General features: G+C 39.9%; 1 protein-coding gene across 8 annotated transcripts in view; it reads left to right on the top strand.

The window, feature by feature from the left end:
* The first annotated feature begins 6,402 nt into the window (after window positions 1-6,402).
* The window catches only part of UBXN7 (UBX domain protein 7), a 61,984-nt gene continuing 48,991 nt past the window's right edge, over window positions 6,403-19,395 (top strand). The window contains exons 1-2 of one of the 8 annotated variants that reach the window (XM_089910019.1): window positions 6,446-6,535; window positions 11,055-11,162. Coding sequence is in view for 3 of the 8 variants with exons in the window: in XM_089910023.1 (XP_089766149.1) it covers window positions 19,266-19,359 (94 nt within the window). In the remaining 5 variants the exon portion in view is untranslated. The other 7 variants (XM_089910022.1, XM_089910021.1, XM_022568423.3 and 4 more) reach the window with 7 other exon arrangements.

Raw genomic sequence — 19,395 nt, 5'->3', positions numbered from 1 at the left:
TTTTTTGGTGACAGTAACACTCAGCCCACCTGAAAGATGAAAAAAATAACTAGATATTTTTATTCTTTGGATTTTCTTTTTGTATTTGCAGTATACAGCACTCCTCAACCTTCTTGTCAGCTCCTTTTGTTTAGGTTCAAATCTCATCCCTTACATTACAGACAGTTCTAGTTTTAATGTAGTCAAATTCATCACTTTTTTGCCTTTATGGTTTGTGATCTTATGTTTTCTTTAAGAAAATTTTTCCCTTCCTTGATCAGAACCTCCTGATTCACAACTTCAGGGCTTTCCAATCACCTTCTGGCCTATGTGAATGGCACCCCCTGGAGTACTAAGTGCATGGCATCCCCTCCTTGAGTTGTGCAAAGCAGTTTGACTTAAAGTCATTAAGAGAAGCCCCTATACATAGGCTATTATGAAAATTGCAAAGTTTTGCTCTTCTTACTTGATCTTGAATAAATCTGTAATTTGTTTTTGTATCTGATATAGGGTTAGGATCTAATTTTATTTGGTCCCAGGGTCATTGATTGTTTAGTCCATCTTTCCCTCACTGATCTGTAATGTTGCTTCTGTCACAGTGTCCATATACGTTTGTGTCTGTGTCTGGAATCTCTATACTCTATTGTCTATTCCCCACCAATACCACACAGTCTTAGTTACTGTACCTTTATAATAATTCTTGATATCTCGTAGGCAAAACTTCCACCTTGTTCTTCTACTTTAAAAGTGTCTTGACTATTGTTGATCCTTTGTTTTTGAATTTTAAAATCACCTTATTAAAATACTGGAGAAATCCTGTGGGATTTTGATTGGAATTACATTGAATTTATTGATTAATGTATAGAAAATTGGTATCTTTATAACATTGGGTCTTCCTATACATGAATATAATTTAATTGTTTAATTATATAGGCATTTAATGCCTATCAATATAGTTTATTATTTTCTTTATAAGACCTTGTGAATTTTTCTTGATCTATACTTAACGTATTTTATATTTTTAGTTGCTATTGTGAATGGGATTTTTTTTTTTAATTTGTTTTTGACTGCGTTGGGTCTTTGTTGCTGCGTGCGGGCTTTCTCTAGTTGCGGTGAGCAGGGGCTACTCTTCGTTGTGGTGCACATGCTTCCCATTGCGGTGGCTTCTCTCATTGGGGAGCACGGGTGCTAGGCTTGCGGGCTTCAGTAGTTGTGGCATGCAGCCTCAGTAGTTGTGGCATGCGGGCTCTAGAGTGCAGGCTCAGTAGTTGTGGCGCATGGGCTTAGTTGCTCTGTGGCATGTGGGATCTTCCTGGACCAGGGTTCTAAGCCGTGTCCCTTGCATTGGCAGGTGGATTCTTAACCACTGCACCACCAGGGAAGTCCCGTGAATGGGATATTTTAAAAATTACAGTTCCAAACTATTTGCTGCTCATCTTTAGGAACACAGTTTTAAAATATGCATTTTAGTTTTATATCCAGAAATGTCCCTGAACTCTTTTATTGGTTCAAAAATTTGTCTGTCAGTTTGCTTAGATTTTTCTATGTAAATAGTCATAGAGTATATAATAACAATTTTTTTCTTCTTTAAAAATTTTTAATATATTCTTTCTTGTCTTACTGCTAAGGCTAGGACTTCTAGTATATCACTAAATAGAAATAGTGATAGAGTGCATACTTATCTTGTTTTTTTTTTTCTTTTTGTGGTACGCGGGCCTCTCACTGTTGTGGCCTCTCCCGTTGTGGAGCACAGGCTCCGGACGTGCAGGCTCAGCGGCCATGGCTCACAGGCCCAGCCGCTCCGCGGCATGTGGGATCTTCCCGGAACGGGGCATGAACCCGTGTCCCCTGCATCGGCAGGCGGACTCTCAACCACTGCGACACCAGGGAAGCCCACTTATCTTGTTTTTGACTTTAAATGTTTTATTATTAACTATAAAGCTGTTTACTCTGTGTTTTTAGTAAATATACTTTATTAGGTTAAGCAAGTTTTTTTCTCTACCTAGAGCATTAAGGATTTTTTTTTTAGTTTTGTTTTGTGAAAGGATATTGATTTATACCAATGTTTTTCTGTATCTGATCACATGGATCAAATGGTTTCTCATATTTAATTTATTCTACTATCGTGATTGCATTGAAAGATCTTTTTACTGTAAAATTATACCTTCGTTCCTGAATAAATCTGATTAAAAAATAAATGTGTACATGTATGTACACATGTGTCTGTGTTATTGGATTTCTAAATTTTCGTTCAGTATAACATTTTTATCTCAGTTAACCATAAGTGAGGCTGAGCTTTCATTTACTGCTTTGTTTTCAGAAAGAGCTATTTGTCCCTTTTGTTTCTTTTTCTGGGATAATTTGCATAAGTTTGGGATCATCTGTTTCTTTTCTTCTTCTTTTTTCTTGGTAGAAGTCACCTGTAAAGTCATCTGGGCCTCGTTGTTTATTTGCGTGGTGAAGTCAATTTTGTTAATTGTCGTAAGTCTACTCATAGTTGAGTCAATTTTGGTAAATTTTATTTTTCCAGGAAACTGCCATTTATCTGTTTCCTAATTTATTGGCATAATGTTCATAATATTCTCTTAGTTTAAAAACCACTGCTGTATCTGCTATTTTCCTTTTTTTCTTAATCTAATTTGTAAAAGGATTTAAATTTTACTTGTTATTTCAGAGAACCAGCTTTTGTATTTTGTTTTCTATTTCATTTATTTCTGCATTTTCCCCTTCAAATTTCCCTAGGTTAACTCTGCTGTTTCTTTATTAACTTCTTGATTAGTTATTGAGCTGTTCATTTTCTAGCCTTCTCTAATATAACCAGTTAAGGTTATAAACTTTTACTTTAGGCACTGTTAAAACTGCATTCCACAAATTCTGATATGTATTTCCATGACAATTCAGTTTTAAATATTTCTCACTTTCCATTTGTTTCTATCAACTTCCCTTTGCCCCTCCAGACCCACTCACTTCCTTCCCTCTCCACCCTGCTCTCTGCCCCACAGGCTGTTGTGTCCTCTGTCTTCCAGCTGGGTTCTGCTAGTGGGAATTCCTGGCAAGAGATGGTAGAGGAGAAGGAAAACGAGGTCAGGGTATTTATTTTCCTGGTCTCTTCTCTGTGAGATTGCTGGTTACATCCCTTGACAGAAGGTCACTGCTTCTTAAAAGATGGCCTGTTCTGCAAATAAGATTCTCTTTTGGTATTCCAGTAACTCCTCTATCTCCTGTCCCTTTGGACCTAGAGGTTGTGACTGTTCCACTGTTTCTAGTCCCAGATCCTCCATTGTCCCTTGATTCCCATATATCCTGCCCACATCTTTAAAATTTGTTTTTTAAAAATTGAGTGACCATCTGTTATCTGTTGGAACCCTGAATGATATACCACTTTTATTTTGTCTTTGGTCCATGACTTATTTAGAAGTTTGTTTTTAATTTCCAAGTATGTGAGTTTTTTAAAAGTTATTCTTTTAAAACTAACTTCTAATTTTTAACTGATCAATATTTAGAGAACATGTTCTATATCATCATGATTCTTTGGCATTTGTTGAGAATTGCTTTGTGGTCAATTTTTATTTTGTTCCACAGGTGCTTGAATAGAATAAGTATTTTCTGTACCTTTACTACTTTTGCCTGACAGATGGGGGTTGTATAATTGTATGTTTGTCATTTCTTCTTTAAAAATTAATTTTTCTTTATACACACTTGAGATCATGTTACTAGATGCATACAGATTTAGAATTATTTTATTTTCCTGGTGATTTGTTCTTTTTGTCATTGACCGCCCCCCCCTTATCTCTAATGATACATTTTGCTTTAAAGCCTATTTTGTCTGAAATGAATATAGTTACTCCACCTTTCATTTCCTTAATAGTACTTCTGCATGTCTTTTTTACTTTTCCCTTAATTTTTCTTTATCCTTATGTTTTAGGTATATCTTGTATCAACAGCATATAGTTGGATTTTTTTAAGCTACATAATCTAATTATCTGGTTTTTAAATAAAAGAAATATTGTCATTTTAGCTTACAATCAAAGTATAGTACATTTAGGATTCAAGGGATTTGGATTCCAGTCTCTACCCCACCGTTGTGTGACCTTGAGCAACTCTTTCAAACTCTCTCTCAGGAGAGTAGTGATAAAATAGAAGTGTTGAATCAGATTATCTTGAATATCCCCTCTAGCTCATTTACTGTCATTCCCTTCAATTACAGTAACATGTTACAAATAGATTTGCGACAGGGACTCTTAAAACCAGACCTAAAAATAAAAACAAAATCCTAGTGTAATTTGGTGAAAGAATTCAAATAGTAACTGATGTTTAGCTTTGGGTATTTGCTCTTTGTCATCTAAAACTTTAATTTTCCGTCATTCAATGTATAATACTTTTGCAGTTCAATTTTCTGAGGATAATCCATGTTTTTTAAAGAACATATTTTCCATGATTTGGGGGATATATATAAATATATTTTCTTGTGATTCTAAAGGTCTTTCATATTCTTTTCTTTTTTTATAAATTTATTTATTTTTGGCTGTGTTGGGTCTTCGTTGCTGCCCACGGGCTTTCTCTAGTTGTGGAGAGCAGGGGCTACTCTTCGTTGCGGTGCACGGGCTTCTCATTGCGGTGGCTTCTTTTGTTGCGGAGCACAGGCTCTAGGTGCACAGGCTTCAGTAGCTGTGGCATGCAGGCTCAATAGTTGTGGCTCGGGGGCTCTAGAGCACAGGCTCAGTACTTGTGGCTCACGGGCCCAGTTGCTCTGCAGCACGTGGGATCCTCCTGGACTGGGGCTGGAACCCATGTTCCCTGCACCGGCAGGTGTATTCTTAACCACTGTACCACCAGGGAAGTCCCTCTTTCATATTCTTTAACAATCCAAACTGATTTTCAAGGTTTTGTTATTAGTTTCCTGCCTCCTTTTCTTTTAGCCTACATTTTAATTTCTACAAAATCTTTTCTAGAGTTGTGGATACCACGATCTTTACCAGTTTTTCAAAAGATTAATCTAAAAATGACATCACTATATCTGAACCCTAAGACCTTGGAAATAAACCTACAGATCTCATTGTTAGTCTCTCCATTTAATGGAGGTACAGAAATAACTGCATCTAGTTTTTGTAGAGAGACTATTTTATTTGGAACCCCATTTTGCATGGTTGGCTATAGTGACACAGACTTTAGGATTAAGGCCTTTAGGAAGGAAGAGGTCACACTGTTTCTTGCTTTGGTTTTCACCTCCATTTTTGCACCTTTGTGTTAATGTGAACCAAACAGCTTCCCAAATCTACAACTGGTTCCTGGGCTTCCTCAACCCACCTAGAAAACTGCAGCAACCTAGGAGGTTGTCATTTAACTGACAATACTCTTGGTTAGGAGTCTGCTTTCTTATACACCAATCATATAACCCTATGGTTACTTTGATTTAACTTGGTTATTTTTTAATTCATCCCAATAGCGCATTTACAGACTCTTAGGATGGGTCAATTCTCCAGATGACTCATCTCATCTTTTATTGGGCCATTTTTCTGTGTAGATGCAAAATATGTGGGTGGGAGGTGGGAGGCTAGAACCTAAACTGAGTCTGTTTATGTTCAAGGTGGGTGGATCACCAGATTTGAGTGTACTCCTGTAATTGTTTTTTAAAGTACTTTAAATCATATAGTTAGCATACTAATATTACCTCTGTTTAAAAATAAAGGATAAAAAACCCCTCAAGGTCCGCTTTCACCATGCCCTCCATTGCTTCCCTCTCTTAGAGGTAACCATTATTGTTTTGAGGACACCTTTCCAGTGACCTTTCTATACATTTCTTTCCTATACTGTATATACATATACACATTTTTTTCCTTACATAAATGACACCTTCTCATTTTATAGGTGAGGAAACTGAGACCTTGAGGGAAGATGTGTTGCAAATTTATTGAAGGAAAGTGGACTGGACCACGGGTTCTGGTATTTTACTTCTGATGCATGGGCTGCCGCACTAATCAATTAGCTTAGAGGCTGGGGAGCAGGTGCGAAAGTCGCTTTAGTGCAACGATGTAAGATTTGTATTTTGATAGGAGTTGCAGGAAACCTAGCAGAGGGCTCTGGAGTTGCAAAAACAAAAAATATACTGTCATCGGCAGTTGGGTCTGTTAATAAAGCTTGTGAAGCTGAAACGCAAATAGCCTACTACCTACCAAGCCCTTCGGAAACTTAGGAAGCAATTTCGCGTCTCTGAGACTGGCATTAGAGCTTGGAGAGGAAGGCACCAGAGGTTGCAATGAAGGATGCGGTGGCGGACAGCAACCGAGCAGCCAACCCAGAGAGCAGAAAGCTCTCCCTGACCGATCTGGAAGTGCGCCTGCGCAGGCCGCCACGGGGGGCCGGGGTGGGCGGGGCGGAGCTTGGGGGCGGTCAATGAGCCTGCGCAAACCGTGCGGCGAGGTGGGGGAGGGCGTTCCGTGTGTGTCTGTGTTGTTGTTCGGCGGCAGCGGCGGCGGCGGTAAGATGGCTGCCCACGGGGGCTCCGCGGCGTCCTCGGCGCTGAAGGGGTTAATTCAGCAGTTCACCGCCATCACCGGTAAGAGACGCGGTTACCGGAAGGTGGAGAGTGGGGTCTGGAGCGGGCGGCCGGTCTGCCCTGGGCTTCCCTTTACCTTCATGCATTCCTCCCTCGGGCTTTACCCACAGCTCTCGTCCTCCCTCCTGAGGAAGAGGCGACGACGGCGTCGGGTCTCCGGGTTCAGGCGGGAGACACCCCCTTACCCCCGCGCACCCCATACCCTCGTTCTTGGTCTTCTTGCAGTGTGGAGGGAAACCTCCCCACCTCCTTTCAGCCCAGACCCGGGGAATGGGCCGAGCTCATCCTCCCCCGCCGGCCCGGGAACCTGGGGGCGGGAGAGGTGGGGGGCCGCACCCGGGCCACCGCCCTCCTCCTTCATCATCATCGCCTCTTCTCTGTGCAGCCTTGGGGTGCAGCGCATCCCCTCACCTCCTTATTCCGTTTTTCCTTGGCCAGGTCATTCTCCCCCCCGTCCCTGGCCTGCCCTTCCCCTTTCTGGGCCCCTCGGAGCCATCGCTGTGGCCCTGGCGTGTTCGGGCCCTCCCGCCTTAACGGCGAGGCTGGGGGGTTCGGCAGCGCCTTTACCGATCTCGGGGGATAGGCCGCCAGAAAGGGGGGGGTGCTGAGGAGTACCCTCCAGACTGAGGTTTTAAGAGAAGAATGAGGGGGAACCCCCCCAGACCTTAATAGGAAAGGCCTGGAGGAATCTTCGGTGGCGTTTCCCACCTCCCCATTAAAAAATAATAAAGACCGAGACGATGGCGCCAGGGCCTCCTGCTGATAAAATAGGAATGACGGCAGAAACTTCTTTGAGACAAAATCAGTTTCTGGATGTCAGTATACCCCAAACCCACGGTTTTTCTTTTCCTTTGGACCCCTGCGAAGGGCACACGCAGATCCTCTTACTGCCTGGAGGAAAGGCCCTAAGCCGTTCTATGAATTCTCTCTGTCTTGTTCTCTGTGATGGTGCTGAACTTTTTTTGCATGAGTTATTAGAGGGCGGAGCAAATGATGAAGTTCTCTGTGGAGTGATTTGAGAGAAGAGTACTACATGTGCCTGAGTGTAATTTTGCCGTTCTAGTTTGTCATTTTGTAAGGAGGTCAGAATGTTAGCAGATCTATACATTATTTGGTAGTTTGTTAGATGCAGAGAACATTTCCATTTTCAATGTATCCAGAGTTTGACGTGCAAGATCTGGTTAAGTGAAATTTTATATTTTAACCACTGCCGGTTGTTTGCGAGTTGTCGTTTTATAGTTAAAGGTATTTTTATTTTTTACTTTGCAGCGATAACTATATGTTTGATGCATTGTCTAGCTTGTGGGCATGAAACATCGAGTCACAGTTGATAAAGTAAAATTTGTAACAAAATTGGGATGAGAATTGGAATAACTTTTCTTAATATTTAAAAATTGTGATTGGACTATTATATTAGAGATGTAATGCATTTCCCAGTGTCTAAGCAGATCATTATTGGGAAAATCAGAAAATTATTGTGTGTATGTGTATATAAGTTAATACTGCTGTATTATGTTTATATAGAAAAATCTTTGTAGTGAATTACATATAGAAGTGATTATCATTATCTTTTCTTTAGATTTTCTAGAGGTGGTTTAAGGTGCCACCTATTTCATTCCAGTTTTTTATGCTAACTACCATAGGAACTTGGATTGTTTTAGTCTCACATTATTCCTTCTAATGCAACATTTTTGGTAGGTGTAGACAAAACCCAAAATGTGGTGAGATGAAGTGACTCACTTAATTGCTTTAATTCTGTTTCTGTGTGCTAGTCTTCATGGCTTGTTTCCTGGTCACAGGCCCTTCTATTCCTGAATCAAGTTGGAGACCCTCAGTAGACAGTGGTATCTGGAGGTCTGTAAAAGCGAAAATACCATAGATTCTTCTTAATGTATTATGGATTTATAATAATGATTTTTTTACAAGATAGTAATTAAATATTAGAAACACATGATTGACCCCTTTATTCCCTTTCATATATCCTAAAAAAATTCGTGTGTGTGTATATATATATATACGTATATATATATATACGTATATATATATATATTTTTTTTTTTTTGGCCGTGTGGCATATGGTATCTTAATTCCCCGACCAGGGATGGAACCCGTGCCCCCTGCAGTGGAAGCGCAGAGTCTTAACCACTGGACCACCAGGGAAGTCCCCACTAATATTTTAAATTGTAGTATTTATGACAAAAAGGTATTTGAAATTTATTTATTGCTAGATGAATGAAACTGACCTTAAGAGTTTATGCTCTCATTTCAAAAAGATTTTACTTACTTGGAAGCCCAACATTGTGGTAAAAGCAATGCATTTTCAAAAATGTGAGTCTTACCTTTTCTGTGGCATTTAGAAGTAGAAGAGAAAATTGAAAGAATTTTAACTTTTATTTCTCACTAAATAGAACAGATCTCTCTCACACTCTCTTTCTATGATATGTGAGTATGAAGTGATGACTCTGACTTTTAAAAAATATTAAAAAGATATCACATGAAATAATTTTGAAAAAAGAAACACTAATTCATTCTCATAATAGCAATATTATTTATTTCACATATTATCTTCCAGTTCTTGTTTACATACTTATTTTTATTTTTTAAATTACTTTAAAATTATTTTTACATTGTGGATCATAATGTACATAATTTAGAATTCTGAAATTTTCAATTAACGTTACATCGTGAACATTTTTCCTATGATTAAACCCTTTGGTAAGCAGATAGCCAAGGGAAGTGATGGTCTTTGAAGTGGTCACACTGAGAAGCTATGTACCTTTACCATTGATGCCATTAGCATTATTTCAAGCTACATAGAAATCCAGTCCTGTTATTTTATAGTCTACCACATTTTACAGTATTACTCAGTTTGATCTCCGTTGATGCTCTCATACATGGCTTAGACTGCTGACTGCTTTCAGAAGTTATATCAGTTCTCAAAACCTGAGGAAAGAATGTGCCACTGGATCTGAAGGTAATTCCAAAAGAGCAGTTTTTTAAAATGTTTTGAACCACGGCAGTATCCCATTAACACCAACTTGGACTGACATCCAGCCACACGTATACAAAATGCATAGATGTAATCAGAATAATTCGTGAGATGAGGGATATATAGATGCTATAGAATAGGTAGAAGTAAATACACAATCAGAAGGTAAGGCCAAAAAGTGAGGGAATAGAAAGTGAGGCTGAGAAGAGTACAAGTGGTTGCTAGTGTAGCATTCCATAAAGCTTTGTGTATAGTAGGCATTCACGGACTTAATGAAATTATAGAACCCCTTTAGTTTAATCTTTTTTAAAATTGTTGAATGAATGCATATTTGTTAAATTAGAAACTCTTGGTGTTTGTAGTATTTGGATTTGTAGTCAACTTCCATTCATATTCTTTCTACAATACATTTTTCTTGGGTTAGTATTAAAGTGTATTTAAGTTCTCTGTGTTGCAAGTAGTTGCAAGAAAGGTAGTTGCAAGTGATCTAGTTATTAAAACTCTTCTGGAATTTTAAGAACTATTTCAAAAGGTGTTAATGAAGTTTGAGCAGAAATTAGGGAGGGAATAAATTTTTTTGAGTTGCGAGTAGACTCTTACTAGTAAACTCAGTATTTGTTAATAGACTACTATGTGCCAGGCATGGTTCAGATCTTGGGGATACTGCCATGAGCAAGACATGGTGTCTGTCCTCAAAAAGCTTAAAGGTTAATGGGAATACAGACACATAAATGGGTATTGTAATACATTGGGATAATGGTAAGGAGCTGTTACGGTAGCACAAATGAGGGAGGTCAAGAAAAGCTTCCCAGAAGAAATAATTTCTTAGCTAAAACCTGGAGGGGAGCTGTTTCTGGCAGGAGAAACATGTGCAGAGACCTGGAGGAAAGAGGGACAGGCATACATATAGAGACAAGAAAGGAGAGACAGTAGGTTGAGGGAATTGATGATAATTCCAAATGAAGAGAGCATAGCTTGTGTGAGATGCAATAAATGGGGCTGAAGAGATAAGAGGGTACCAGATTAGGAAGGGCCTTGTAACTCATGTTAAGAAATCTTGGCTTTATTCTGAATGTAGTGGGGAGTCAGTGAAAAGTTTTAATTAGGGGAGTGACACAATCATATTTGGTTTTTTCAGAAAGAGCTACTTGGCCATAGGTGAGAAGAGGTAGGCATAGACATCAATAGAAGACTGTTGCAATAATTGAAGATGCTGGTGTCCTGAAATAAGTTAGTGGCAGAGAAGTGGACTCTGAAAGGTAAGGGAAGAATTCAGAGGAGTCAGAATGAAGCTTAGGATTCTGTTTTGGATGTCTAAGTGTATAATAATACAATTTGTGAAGGTATGGAATAGTAGCAGAGGTTTGGGGAGATGATTAGTTCAGCTTAGGTAAGTTGCTGCCTGTGGGACTTCCAAATGGAGCTGTTCAGTAGGGAAATGAATATTTGGGTCTAGAAAGAAGAGTGACATCTGATGAGTCATATTGATGGCAGTTGAAGCTATAAAAGTGGATGTGTCCTTTGTTCCAGGACACAAAGCTGAAGGAACACTAACATCTAACAGACGGTAAAGAAGAAAGTACAGAGAAGGATCGGAAGAAACCAAAGATGTAGGAGGAAAACCAGGAGAATGTGATGGTACTTCAAACATTAGGAGTAGGGTAATATGTCAGATATTATGTAGGCACTTTAGGAAACCAGAAATCATTGAATATTCACAGATTTTTCTTGGTTAGGGTTGGAAAACATCTTAGAAACCATATTGACCCATTTCTGAGTTAAAATGAGAAATTGAAGGCCCAGAGAAGTAAAGTGAGTTAGGGTTATATGTATAGGCCAGTGCTTCTCAAATTTATTTGTAGGAAAGGACCGCCCCCCCCCCTTAAAAAAAATCTTCATAGACCAATACTTTTAATTTTTCTTTTTTGGGGGGGGTGCTACGCCACACGTGGCTTGTGGATCTTAGTTCCCCAACTAGGGATCGAACCCGGGTCCTCAGCAGTGAAAGGAGGGAATTCCCCAGAGACTAATGCTTTAGTAAAAATGCAATAAAAATTAATTGTTTTAAAAAATGAAATAAAAAGAACACATACAAAATGTAAACCCAAATTCTGTTAAAATAAAGGGTATAATTTGCATACAGTAAAATTTAACCTTAGTGTAGAGTTAAAGTTTTCATAAGTGCATACAGTCGTAAAACCACAATAAAGATGCAGAACAGTTCTTTTTTTTTAAAATAAATTTATTTATTTATTTTTGGCTGCATTGGGTCTTGCTGTATGCAGGCTTTCTTTAGTTGCGGCGAGCGGTGGCTACTCTTCGTTGCGGTGCGTGGGCTTCTCATTGCGGTGGCTTCTCTTGTTGCGGAGCTCGGGCTTTAGGCATGCAGGCTTCAGTAGTTGCGGCACATGGGCTCAGCAGTTGTGGCTCACAGGCTCTAGAGCTCAGGCTCAGTAGTTAGGGCACATGTGCTTAGTTGCTCCGCAGCATGTGGGATCTTCCTGGACCAGGGTTGGAACACATATCCCCTGTATTGGCAGGCAGATTCTTAACCACTGCACCACCAGGGAAGTCCCCAAGATGCAGAACAGTTCTATCCTCAAAAATTTCCCCCCGCCCCTTTGTAGTCAATCCCTCCTCTCACCTGTAGCCTAATCTTTTTGTCTATTCTTTTCCAGAATGTCATATAAATGGAATCACAATATGTAGTCGGGCTTCTTTTGAGTCTGGCTTCTTTTACTTAGCATACTGCATTTGAGATTCATTCATGATGTTGTGGTATGAGTAGTTCCTTTTTATTGGTGAATAATATACCATTGTAGGGATATACTACAATTTGTTTATCCATTAAATGAATGGATAATTGTGTTGTTTCTTGTTTGGGAGATTATAAATAAAGCTGCCCAAAACATTAATGTACAAGTGTGTGAATATACGTTTTCATTTCCTTTGGATAAATAGTTAGGAGTGGGATCATATGATAGGTGTGTGACTTTAAGAAAGTCATACTATTTTCCTAAGTTACTATTGGTACATACACCATTTTGCATTTTGTCTTTCTCTGACTGACTTACTTCACTTGGTGTGATAATCTCTAGGTTCATCCATGTTGCTGCAAATGGCATTATTTCATCCTTTTTTATGGCTGAGTAATATTCCATTGTGTGTATCTACCACATCTCCTTTATCTGTTCCTCTGTCGATGGACATTGCTTCCCTGTCTTGGCTATTGTCAGTAGTGCTGCAGTGAACAGTGGGGTGCATGTATCCTTTCAAATTATGGTTTTATCCGGATATATGCCCAGGAGTGGGATTGCTGGATCATATGGTAGTTCTATTTTTAGTTTTTTAAGGAACTTCCATAGTGTTCTCCATAGTGCTTGTATATAAAGTTTTTAAAAAATATTTTCTATTCCTCAATACTTAAAAACTCCAGGATGGGAGACCAGTGAGGAGGCTGAACTTTCATCTTACTTCTTGCAACTGTCACCGACTCTCATTTCCTTGGTGGATAGTCTGGCTGGCTTTATTATCATTTCTAGGGGAAGTGTAGAACCAAAAAGTAACCACTTTGTGTCCCTGTCATTTCTGTGCTCTATCCCTGTGGGGCAAGGAAGGGTCTGTAGAGGGATTTTTTTTCTTTTTAAAAAAAATCTCTGTGACTACCATACTTAGGTTCCTTGATAATAGTGAAGAGACTGTTCTTTCGGCATTGAAAATAGTGTAGAGAATAGGTATAAAGGACTACTAAAGTTTGAAATGTCTCTTGATTCTTCTTTCCAGCTGTGGTGGAAACATAGACTGCAGTACAGGTTTGGGGCTATTTTCTATATGAAGTCATTAAAGGAGAAAGAGTGTGAACTAAGAGGCAGCAGCAAGGAGATGGCCACTGATAAATTGGGTGCCACAAGCTGGCTTAATGCCTTTGGTGCCATTAGCAAGCTAAAGCAGATGGAAGAAAAGGTAGTGGATAAATAAAAAGTGCATGTGGTGAGAAACAGTAAAGTGGGACTTTGGCCGTAGATATGGATTATGGGGTGTTATGGACTGAATTTTTGTGTCCTTCCCAAAATTTGATATTTTGAAATCCTGAGCCCCCAGTGTGATGTTATTAGGAGGTGGGGCCTTTGGGAGGTGGTTAGGTCATGAGGGTGGAGTCCTTATGAATGGGATTAGTGTACTTAAAAAGGAGACCCCAGAGAGCTATCTGGGCCCTTCCACCATGTGAGTACACACGGAGAAGACAACTGTCTTATCAACCAGGAAGTGGGCCTGCATCACACACCAAATCTACTGGAGCCTGATCTTTGATTTCCTAACCTGCAGAACTGTGAGAGATAATTGTTCATTGTTTAAGCCACCCAGTCTATTGTATTTTTGTTACAGCAGCCTGAACAAACTAAGACCCTGGGTTAGATTAAGCTATCCTGCTGCTACCTATAATATTGAGACCTCAAAATAAGCCCATGAACAGGTTTACAGGTAGTTTAAACCTGCAAGTTTCTTTTAAAGGCCCCCCTCCCCCTTTTAAAAAAGATTTGTTCTTCATTCTGAATATAATAAGAGAGAAGTTCAAATTTTTTACGGCTGACTCATCAAAAATTGTTATTACCTCTAAGTATATAGGTAAAACTTGTAACTTGTTTAAATTTGTTTATCACTGTTCCTGTCCTCTATATCATTTAGCCCTCCTTACTTTCCCTTTGCCCTCTCAGTTAACCTTCTGTTCCTCTGTTTAGCTAAGTGGAAGTGTTGTTGGCATTTTGGCTAGGACAGTTTCTTGTTCTGTAGGACTGTTCTGTTCATTGCAGAAGATTTAGCACTTGTATGAGTTTCCTGTGGCTGCTGTAACAAATTACCACAAACTGCATTGCTTAACACAGTTATTCTCTCAGTTCTGGAGGCCAGAAGTCTGAAATGAAGGTGTGAGAAATCTTTAGGGGAGGGGAGACGTTTTCCAAGCTACTAAGGCACCCCTGGCTTCTCTCCACTAAATGCCAGTAGTGCTCCCATCCCCTAATCATGAAACACCAAAAATGGTGTCTCACATTTCTAGATGCCTCTACTACTTCCTGACATTAAGAACCACTGGAACCTTTAATTATCCTTCAGTTATCTTCTGTTTCTAAAACGATACAGTTGGGGCCTCCCTGGTGGTGCAGTGGCTAAGACTCTGTGCTCCCAATGCAAGGGGTTCGGGTTCGATCCCTGGTCAGGGAACTAGATCCCACATGCATGCTGCAACTGAGAGTTCGCATGCCACAACTAAGGAGCCCATGTGCCGCAACTAAGGAGCTGGTGAGCCATAACAAAGGAGCCCGCGAACCACAACTAAGGAGCGCTCCTGCTGCAACTAAGACCCAGCACATCCAAATAAATAAATAAATGTTTTAAAAAATGGCATATTCCTGGGCCCTACCCAGACCCTTCCAATTGGAGTGGGGGCAGGATCTACGTTTTAAAAGAAAAAAAAGATACACTAAGTGATAAAACAAGTGATAAACTAAGAATGCCTGATTATACAAGCACAGATAGCTCAGATAATTTGGCTTTATTTAAGAAAGTGAATGGTGTATTTTGCTTCTTGGGCCCCTCTCTAACACTGTCTTCTTCAGTCTTGCCAGAATTTAGCATGTGCTTCTTTTTTAAAAAATCTCATAAGTAGAGACCCCTTTTATGGAAAGCTCTTAGGTCACTATACTGACAGGCTCCAATGATGGAAGTTATCCTGTCAGATTGTCAACAGATATATGATACGCTGCCTATAGTTTAGATTCTAGCACTAAATGGTTAAGTGAGGATTATAGATAAGAATGGCAGTTCTCACTTTGTTATACAGCAGAAACTAACACACCATTATAAAGCAGTTATACTCCAATAAAGATGTTAAAAAGAGCAATTCTGAGCCTTGAGTGTTGACACCTTCTGCCCCCCAAAATATCACAGTTATTATTTCCTTTATTATAGCTTTATTTTTGTCTTAAAGTCATTCTCGGTATAATCCCTTTTAATAAATTCTATTTTAATCTATAGTTCAGTAGATCTCTGGAATACTCACCTATACTTTTTTTACATTTTCCTGTGTTTCTACATCAGCTCTTTTTTGGGGGGGCCACTTGCAGGATCTTAGTTCCCTCACCAGGGATTGAACCCAGGACTTGCAGTGAAAGGGCCAAGTCCTAACCACTGGACTGTCAGGGAATTCCCAGCAGTGGTCATTTTTAAGTTGAATTTCCTTATGAACAAATTTCAAAAGGAGTGAAGCAGCTGGGATTGGTTGCTATTATAGCAGAAGGGAGTTTCGATCCTGCATCAGCATGTTCTTTTTTTTTAAAATATTTATTTATTTATTTGGTTGTACTAAGTCTTAGTTGCAGCAGTCGAGCTCCTTAGTTGCAGCACGTGGGCTTCTTAGTTGCAGCTTGCTGGCTCCTTTGTTGCAGCACACGGGCTCCTTAGTTGTGGCATGTGAATTCTTAGTTGTGGCATGCATATGGGATCTAGTTCACCGGCCAGGGATCGAACGTGGGCCCCCTGCATTGGGAGCGCGCGGAGTCTTAACCACTACGCCACCAGGGAAGTCCCAGCATGTTGTTTGTCCCTTTTGTGGTGCTTTAGTGCAGTGTGGTGAGCACCTAGAGAGACAAGAGCCAAAATGGTATAAACTCAGCCATTTAATTCTCTGAAAAGAAAAAGATAAGTAGGTGTCATTCAGAAGCTAGTTTTAGGGTTTATTATGGGGCAAAGATAATAGTTCATGCATCTCTTGCTGGAATAAGTAGCCAGAGTAGTTTACATACAGGAACCTTTTAATTTTCAGAAGCTGCTGGGTAGATAAATTAAAATGGTGGAGTACAATAGACACTGAACTTTTAGACTAGCATTTAAGAAATAATGTAACCAGTATAACTGGACACAATGTAAAAATATTAGAAAAGCGCTGAAAGCTTCAGGTTTTATGAGTAATGATATGGAAAATTTTCATCAAATTTGTGCTGGTTTTGCCCCAAGAGTCTGTATTTAATTACCTAACATACAGTTGGCTACTGGGATATTTGAACTCCTCCTTTCCCTCAAAAAGTTGAATTTGTTTTTATTTTTGTGTGTTGGGTCTTTGTTGCTGTGTGCGGGCCTCCTCTAGTTGCGGCAAGCAGGGGCTACTCTTCGTTGCTGTGCATAGGCTTCTCATTGTGGTGGCTTCTCTTGTTGCAGAGCACAGGCTCTAGGCGCATGGGCTTCAGTAGTTGTGGCACACGGGCCCAGTAGTTGTGGCTCATGGGCTCTAGAGTGCAGGCTCAGTGATTGTGGCACCTGGGCTTAGTTGCTCTGCGGCATGTGGGATCCTCCCAGACCAGGGCTCGGACCCATGTTCTCTGCATTGGCAGGCGGATCCTTAACCACTGCACCACAAGGAAGTCTGAGATTTCATTTTTTTAAAGTGTTTCCTAATGGTGAGAATATAAGTCTGTATATACTAGAACTTGAGAACTTTTTATTTTTTAAATTATTTTATTTTTATTGAAGTATAGTTTTTACAATGTGTTAGTTTCTGGTGTACAGCAAAGTGATTCAGTTATACATACGTATATATATATATTTTTTCTTATTCTTTTCCATGATAGTTTATTATAAGATATTGAATATAGTTCCTTATGCTATATAGTAGGACCTTATTGCTTATTTTATATATAGTATAGAATTTGAGAACTTTTGGTTCAGCTTGACTGAGGACTTATGGAGAGAGAACTGGTTTGAGAAAAGTGAGAACTGGCCAGTTCAGTGAGTTTTTAAAGTCTGTAAGATAGAAGAGCTAGCAGAGACAAGGATAGAGATAAGGCCCTGTGGAAAAGTAGTATCTGTTCTTGTATATACTTTAGGGTGAGGAGGGAGGGGGAAGGTCCACAACTTAACAGGTGGGTATTTGGTGTGTTGTCAAGAAAAATGAGGGGACTGGGACTTCCCTGGTGGTGCAGTGGTTAAGAATCCGCCTGCCAGTGCAGGGGACACGGGTTCAAGCCCTGGTCCGGGAAGATTCCACATGCCGCGGAGCAGCTGAGCCCGTGCACCACAACTGCTGAAGCCCACACCCCCCGGAGCCCGTGCTCTGGAAAGAGAAGCCACCGCAGTGAGAAGCCCACGCATTGCAACTAGAGAAAGCCTGCATGCAGCAACGAGGACCCAACCCCAACGCAGCCAAAAATAAATAAATAAATAAAATTAAAAAAAAAAAGAAGAATGATGGGACTGATTTTACTGCTGTCACTCTCCATATCATACAGAGGCATGGCATTGTAAAGTACCACCAAGTGATCTGCCTAGGTTACAAAAACATCTGCACCTGGAGGGAATGGTACAGAGGTGAGATGAAAGCAGGAGGGTATAAAATAGGAGCAGTTTGTAAGGGCCAAATCTTGTGTGCAGCTCAAGAGAGATGAAAAGTTTTCCAGTCAGCAGTGCAGAACTGTTGAAACAGGGGAGATAATCAAATTTACATTCTTTTGCAATATAGAAGGTATATCAAAAGGAGCATGACCAAGAGCAAAGAAATGTGATAGTTCATGTAAGACATGTTGAAGGCATGAACAAAGAGTATAGCAGTGGGCATAGAACAGTATGGATAGGGGTGTTGTTAATTAGATGGAAGCTGTAGGATTTGTTGGTTGACTGATGGGCTGTTTGCAGTTGAAGAGAGAATAGTAGAGGAAAGTTTCTCAATTTTGAGTAATATATGAAGCCCTTTTTTTTTTTGGGGTACGCAGGCCTCTCACTGTTGTGGCCTCTCCCACTGCGGAGCACAGGCTCCGGATGCGCAGGCTCAGTGGCCATGGCTCACGGGCCCAGCTGCTCCGCGGCATGTGGGATCTTCCCGGACCGGGGCACGAACCTGTGTCCCCTGCATCGGCAGGCTGACTCTCAACCACTGCACCACCAGGGAAGCCCATATGAAGCCCTTTTAAAGAAAAAACATCCCTGGCCCTATGTAACTTAAATTACCATATATACCCAGACATAAGGCACACTCCAAATAGAAGGCAATTCTGTATTTGTCCAGTTCCCAAAAAAGATTTTTCAGTAACATAAATATGTAAATTTCTGGAGATTTAAGTGAAATGATTGATGCTTTTTTATAATGTTACTTATTGAGTTAACATTAAATCACAACATTATATATTAATGCTTTTTTCCTGTCATGTTCCATGAAATAATTTTGTTCTCTTTTTGTTTTTTACTAGCATTTAGATATGTCTTTGTCAGCTTTCTGACAAAGCTGTAGCTGCTCAATATCATCTGAGAGTTTTTTGGAGCATGTGATTTTCACTTTATGTTGTTTGAGATATAGCACATTTAAAATTTGTATATGATGCTTTCACTGGACATTTTATCTTATGTTCATTTATCCTAAATACCCATTTGCTATTTGTGATTTCCACAGTGTAACCATATTGCTTTGTAAATGAAATTTAAAACATAAAATATATGCGGTTTAAAATTCAAAGGATAGGGGAATTCCCTGGTGGTCCAGTGGTTAGGACTCGGCGCTTTCACTGCCAGGGCCCGGATTCAATCCCTGGTCAGGGAACTAAGATCCCACAAACGTGTGGCGCAGCCAAGAGGAAAAAAATTCAAAGGATATAGAAGGGTTGTTTTGGCTGAAGTCTGGCCTTTCTTTCCCCAGTGTACTAACTGGTTAGCTGAAGTACTATGAGATAGTTTTAGGTCAGTTTATTAGATATTGATCACATGCAAGCGAACATAACCATTAGATGCTGGGGTACCAAGACAAAAATCAACCCCTGTGTTCAAGAAGCTCCTGCTCTTTTGGAGGAGCTAGAAAGTAAACAAGTATTTACTGCTTAGTAGTATGTCCATG

The sequence above is a fragment of the Delphinapterus leucas genome, chromosome 4 (assembly GCF_059928025.1).
Source record: "Delphinapterus leucas isolate spDelLeu-1000000601 "Yukka" chromosome 4, BTC_Dleu_Yukka2, whole genome shotgun sequence".
NCBI classification, from domain to species: Eukaryota; Metazoa; Chordata; class Mammalia; order Artiodactyla; family Monodontidae; genus Delphinapterus; species Delphinapterus leucas.
The sequence above is the reverse complement of the archived record's forward strand: the minus strand, read 5'-3'. Positions and strand labels throughout refer to the sequence as shown.